At 32.7% G+C, this 6960-nt stretch overlaps 1 protein-coding gene across 1 annotated transcript; it reads right to left on the bottom strand.

The window, feature by feature from the left end:
• Positions 1 to 3976: 3976 nt before the first annotated feature.
• Positions 3977 to 4666, bottom strand: LOC134692884 (catechol 1,2-dioxygenase-like). The gene has a single exon (XM_063553542.1). The coding sequence runs from the start codon at positions 4664 to 4666 to the stop codon at positions 3977 to 3979; it is 690 nt and encodes a 229-aa protein (XP_063409612.1).
• Positions 4667 to 6960: the final 2294 nt, after the last annotated feature.

Here is a 6960-nt window from a genome sequence, read left to right on the forward strand (position 1 = left end):
TAGCTTTAAATGTAAAGAAATGGTAAAGTTAAGTGTAAGTTTAGGTTTATAGTATTTAGGGAAAAGGTCTCCATATTTTCGATTTCTTTTTTATGTTAAACATTGCCACTGCTTTTTTTGTTTATTTTTGTTATTATGTCGCCCGATTGACATATTGCTTTTCCTCTGTTTTTTTTCTGTATTATTATGTCACCCGATCGGCAATGTCGGGTGACATATTGCTATTCCTCTGTTTCTTTTTCCCTATTATTATTTTTCTTCCACCTAATTTTGTCCGCCCGCTTTCCCGGAACCTAAGGAACCAATCTAAATGAAAGTTCACTATGACAAGGAACCCTGACTTTCGAGTTGCAGTGCAACTTTGGAACTAAAAAATGGCTGCCGTTACCATGGAAACAGAACAAATGTGAAAAAATTCAGTTTTTGGTTGTAATGAATTATTTGGATATGCATAAACTCAGAATCATTATATTTTGATACAATGTAGGTGCCCACTATATATTGATTTTGGAGGATTTGGCAATCATTGGAACTGGTATGTTGCCATGGATACTACACCAAAAATTTCAAAAATATTGAAATGCTCCAAATTTTATAAAACTTCACAGTAACGATGAACAACATTGGTAGATGGGGAAATTGGGGTTGAAATTTCGAAAATATCTGCCGTAACCATGGAAACAATGCAAAACAGGTCAAAATGGTCCAAGAACCTAAAAGTAGCATTTACTTTCTTAAAATGGTAGGTCAAATTGATTGAAACTTTGATGGTATGCTCCCTCCCATGTACCAATGTGGCATATGCCATTACATTTTGGGAATAGTCTCTGTTGCCATAGGAACCAATCAAAATGTCAAAAATTTCAAAAATTTCAAAATGCTCCAAAATTAATGAAACTTGTTGACTGTCAAGAGTGCATGAGACTTTTGAAGTTGGAATTTCCAAAATGGCTACCGTTGCCATGGAAACTGCAAAAATGTCAGATATTTTCGAAATGCTCCAAACTTAATGATACTTAATCTTATTGTTAGCTGGCATGTCTAGATGATATTTTAGACTTTGGAATTTTCAAAATGGCTGCCGTTGCCATGGAAACAGAAGAAATGTGAAACTTTTGACAATGCTCAAAATGTACTGAAAATTTAAAGAACGATAAATCGCAATGCGTTGATCTACATTCACTGTTAAATTGTTTTCGAATGGCTGCCGCTTATTGGCAATAGGGGAAGGGTGACATCCGCTATTGCTTGCAATGACAATTCTAGTTTTACCTTGTAGTTACTTTCACTATCTTTGTTTACTGAAGGCTTTAATTATCAATCGATTTTTTCATAAAACAATGATAATAAAACGCATATCTGCTACTTTAAACATATCATGCCTTGTATGAGCAACAACCCATTGTTTTCAGGTATACAAACTGTATGATATTGACAAAGGAAAAAAAATCTGTTTAACCTGTAACAAGTAATTAATTGGTGCCCGCACTTAATGTCCGATCGGTAACAACATTATACACAGAGCAAAACAAAAGGTTGAATGTGCTTAAGGTCATGTATGCCATGCACCATATAACCTTTGAGAAAAATTTAGTCAAGACAAATGCAGGTTTTCATTCAGTGAAACAACAAAGGGAATTTGTTCATATTTTAAGGGATCAAAATTCTGAAACAATATATGATACAGTACTAATATTTAACCTCTATCTGTGTATAAATTGCTTGCTTCTTTTACGAGTGAATGTGAGGCAGTTTACTTCCTTATAACAATGAACTAGGTACATAAATGTCAAATTAGTTACAGTGAATTAATGTTTGTAGACCGTTGTTTATCATATTATTATGATAAGTGATGTGTTTTTGCTGCAGTGAAGATGTTAATATTATTTTTACAGAACATGCGAAATGAAGGTATACGTGTAAAAGTAAAATAATAAAACATACCGAACTCAAAGAAAATTCAAAACGGTCAGTCCTTTATCAAATGACTAAATCAATTCTCAAACACATCAAACAAATGAAAAACACTTTTCAAATTCCTGACTTGGTTCTAACATTTCCTTTTGTAGAAAAAAAGTTTGAAATTCATTAAATTGGAGAGAAAGCCGTTTTTTTATCATTCTGGTTTTGTATTCTAATGATCTTTCTTAAAGATGGTTAATACCTAGTTGGTCGATTAAGCTAATTTCTGGTTACAAGTGCTGGCGTATTAAATTATAAGCCTTGTACCTTTTATAACTATTATCATTTTGTAATTGTATTGTTTATTTGTGTAATTTTCTGCCCTATATGTTCTTCCTTTATGTGTATTGTAGTCCTGTCATGTAATGTTGTCATTTTAGTGTTATATTTAACATTGCAATAAAAGCGGGAGGTTTGGCTAGACAAAAAAACCCAGATTCAACCCACCATTTTTTCTTAAAATTTCCTGTACCAAGTCAGGAAAATGACAATTGTTATCTCACAGTTCGATTCTGTGAGTGTGTTGCACCATCGTTTGGTTATTGTTGCACTAAAGTGTGTCTGTTGTTTCGTTGATTTATGAATTTCGAACAGCGGTATACTACCGATGCCTTTATGTATTGCTATCTTAACCTCGAGTTTTAATGACATGACAGTCACGTAGAATTCCACTACATCTACAACAATGTATTAGCAAAACAAACAGACACAAAAGGTAAGAACGCCAAAAATTGGGACACATCAGTTAACATTGTGTGCTAATCTTAATAGCTATAAAAAAACTATGTCAAGATTCAATTTAAATGTGAGTCACATGCTTATATCTTACATAGTGTCAGAGAAATAAACTTTGAGATGAATTTAAAATTTGCCGTACCTTGTCTTTCAATCAAATTCATTAAATTGATACAAAAAGGATTTTTTTTTAGATAAATTAGAAAAAGGGTGAATAATGATTTGATATCAAGAAAATATGACAAATCCGATCATACTTTTATTTTTAGTTCATAAGAAACATCAAAATACTAATCATATATTTGACATCAGAGTTTTGAATAGTTAGTGACGAATAAAGATTAGGAGAAGAATAACAGGGAATGTATAAAATGCCACACAAAGTGGTAACATAATACTTAAAACGACTAAAAATAAGGAAGTACGAGTACCTGAGTTTCAAACGGCCTTTTTGTTTTTTATATTTTCCCTAAAAATAGGCAGAACAACCATTTGTTTTTTTTCTTTTTTATATTATCATTTACTACTTAAGAAATGGGAAAGCAGCTTATGGTCAAACGACAAATATTCGGTGCCTATAAAGGACGATTGGATATTTTTGTAATATGAATATTCTCGGTTGTATACTATAAAAGAGGTACGAAAGATACCAGAGGAAGTCAAACTCATAAAACTAACAACGCCGGGCTAGAAATGACAGAAGACAAAAACAGACAAACAATAGAACACATGACGCAACATAGAAAATTAAAGAAAAAGCAACACGAACCCCATATATAAAGATAGATAGGAATGATTTATAAGGATTTTAAAGGGAAAACACCATTAATCCGATTCCAAACAAATAAATCTCAATCCTGACTTAGAAATAGAACATAATAGGTGCAGAAACCGCAGATTCCCCCATTAAGTTCATGGTTAAACACTGCCGGGGATCTTACGCCCGAGGTGAGTCAAGCATGCTTTCATGAGACTTACAGAAGTTAATGTATTTTACATTTGGGTGGTCATATAGGACAAGTAATGATTTATTCTGCACCACACATATTTCTTTAACAACTCATTAGAACTTGTATGACTGAAATGTTTGGAAAATCAAAAATAGAAAAATTTTAAGAGCTTGAAATAGAAAAGAAAGGGCATGTAATACTCGCCCATGACACAAAATTATTACATGCACAGTTAAACCACACAAACCAAAGGAACAGCGCTTTGTTTTACTTGATCTGTAATCTAGTAAGACATGACAAATAACATAGTTATATATTTCATAGTTCATTCAACATAATAATTTATCCTTTTCAGTAATTGCTTCTGAAACATGTACACCTGTTCCCTTTGATAAAGTAATATTAAATTCTGCTATGTCCACACACTTTGTTTTACGAGTACATACACGCTTTGGTTTAACAATTAATTCTTTTCTGTCTGAAGAACAACCGTCACATGCATCATTCTGTCCAAGATGCTTATCGCCTGCAAAATACATCTGAGTTATGAGAGTTTTGTGTCCTTTCTTACCATTTATTTTGAAATGTAGATGGGCAGGTCGAAAATCCGATTCAAATTCACTCATCGTGTATTTTCCAGGATAAATTGTTTTAAGTTTATATATTCCATTTTTGTTTGTTGTTACATATCCTCTACATTTAGTTTCATTTCTATATTCTCCGTCATGGTCTGCTTGCCACATTTCGACTTTAACGCCCTGTAAAGGAGTTTTACAGTCCTGCGCAAATACTACTCCAAACACATATAAAGGTGCATTTTGTTTTTTGTATCGACAAAACAGTCTCTGGTGGGGCGGATTAGGATAATAGAATGGCCCTTCGATATCAGAACTTGTAGGTTCATTACATTTCATTTCTGAGGACTCAATCATAAGAGAGAGTAATAAGGTAAGAATAATAAAACACTTCTCCATACCTGAAATCAATCTGATCTGAAAAGCTGGTTGTTGAGATATCATTATCCTTCTATCAGAATTTTGTTTTGTACGGCCACACAGTTATACAAGTTACTTGATCTTATCGGTTCTTATATATATTTATAAAAAGTTTGTTCCGCCATGTTTATATCCGCAATATTAGGAAGCCTGTCATGAAATGTCAGTAGGTTTTGTTTGATCAATGTTTCACATTTTATTGCGTCTCAGATAAGGCGAAATCCAGAAAAATCCAGATGTTCTACTTTTCAACAGTCTGAACTGTATTAACTTAATATGACATTTTCTAGCTTGATCACCTATAAAAAGAGTCATTTGTTATATAAAATGTAATTATTTGATGGTCTATGAAACTATACTTCCTTGTACAGTACAAACAGGATTTTAACGTGACCTTCGATGCGTATACTAAAAGTCCTGTTGCCCTTGCCTTATATTTCAGATCATGCTTTTTATTTTTTGACAAGTAATGTTGAGATATCATTAAACGACTTTAAATAGAAGTTCGAATATCTATTCTGAATTATGCTATCTGTATATGAATATTTAAATGTAACTACGGGTATCTGTCGAGCGAGGGCTTACATTTTATCACACTATAGAGATAGGAGATGGTCTTGTTTTAAAAATAAATGTCTCTGTTTATACGACATCAAGTATGTACATCACATTATACATGTATATTGAAAGCCAAAAATACTGTTAGAATCTACATTAATAGTTATCAAAGGTTCCAGGGTTATAATACGCTAGACGGGCGTTTATCTACATAAGACTTATCAGTGACGCTCAGATCAGTGTTAAGCTTAACAAGTACAAAGTTTCAAAGCATTGAGGACCCAAAATTCTAAAAAGTTGTGATAAATACGGCTAAGGTAATCAAGTCCTGAAATAAAAAATATCCTTAGTTTTCGACTAATTCCAAGTTGTGTCAACAGGAAGTTTACAACAATGACCATATAATTGATATTCATGTAAACACCGAAGTGCTGACTACTGGGCAGGTGATACCCTCGGGGTCAAAACGTCTACCAGCAGAGGCATCGACCCAGTAATGTAAAGTTATCAAAGGTACCAGGATTATAATGAAATACGCCAGACGGGCGTTTCGTCTATATAAGACGCATCAGTGACACTCAGATCAAAACAGTTGTGCAGCCAAACAAGTACAGAGTTGAAGAGCAGTGAAAACCCAATGTCCTACTAGTTATGTCAAAACACACATTTCTTCTACTTATTCATACATTTTGTCATGACAAATGTTGATCACCAAAACTTCTTAGCATTAAGAAATCGAAATCGAAATTAAGTCGAATAAATTTTATAATCCTGTCGATGGCAAACATATGTAAATTGATTCCGATGACACGAAGTTCGGAAGTATAAAATTTCAACCACAATAATGCCGAATTGAAGAGGAAAATACAAATAGAATGCTTTCTTAGGTAACCTGATCATTTTCATATTGAACTCAAGCTGTTTAAAAAGGAAAATAACAAAAAATACCGAACTCAAAAGTAAATTCCAATTGTAAAGTCCCTTATTAAAAGATCAAAATCATCAAACGAATTGAAAATAACTATCAATTTCCTGACTTGGTAAGGACATTTCCTTATGTAGAAAATGAATTAGACAAACCTGCTTGTTTACAGGTTAAATGACATGTTTATGGTGACCGATAATTAATTTCTTGGTTGATCGGCCAAGCGGAACTTAATGTGATGCGATTATTTTATGAGATAAATAGGGAAACGAATTCGAATGGCCAAAGCCGATTAAAAATGAATCGTTTGTACTGAAATTCATTAATCACAATCACGTTAGGTGTAGTGTCCGGCTAGGATTGTGGTTTTTCGAGTGATTTGGTCTAATTTTTCGAGTGTAGTTCGGGCTTTTTCGAGTGTTAAAACATTCGATTAGTTGAATTCACGGATATTTCGTAACTAAAACAGCTTTTAACATTACTACCCATCTTATATTGAATACTTCATATGTTTTGATGAAAAAAAGCTCAATTTCTTTGTATTTAATAAAAAAAAACAGTGTTTGTTTGTCCGGTTTTTTTCGAGAGCAACTGTGAAGTCTTCCGGGTTTTAAGACAAATGGTCCGGTTTTTTAACAAAAAATTTGAAGGTATTTTAGGTTTTAAAACATGATTTTTTTCTAGTATATACCTGTAATTAAGTGAAGGAAAATATCATATGTTTCCAAGAAGTCATTAAAAATATATCAAAATGAATCTATTTTTTCAATTTAATGCAACTATTTTGTTTTGAGAGCGTTGTACAACTACTTTCAAGAATTCATTTAGAAATAAC

This window comes from Mytilus trossulus, chromosome 1 (genome assembly GCF_036588685.1).
Source record: "Mytilus trossulus isolate FHL-02 chromosome 1, PNRI_Mtr1.1.1.hap1, whole genome shotgun sequence".
Lineage (NCBI taxonomy): Eukaryota > Metazoa > Mollusca > Bivalvia > Mytilida > Mytilidae > Mytilus > Mytilus trossulus.

What these genes read in the sequence shown, in the direction of transcription:
- LOC134692884 (XM_063553542.1), bottom strand. Translation starts at nt 4,666, where the DNA reads ATGATATCTCAACAACCAGCTTTTCAGATCAGATTGATTTCAGGTATG.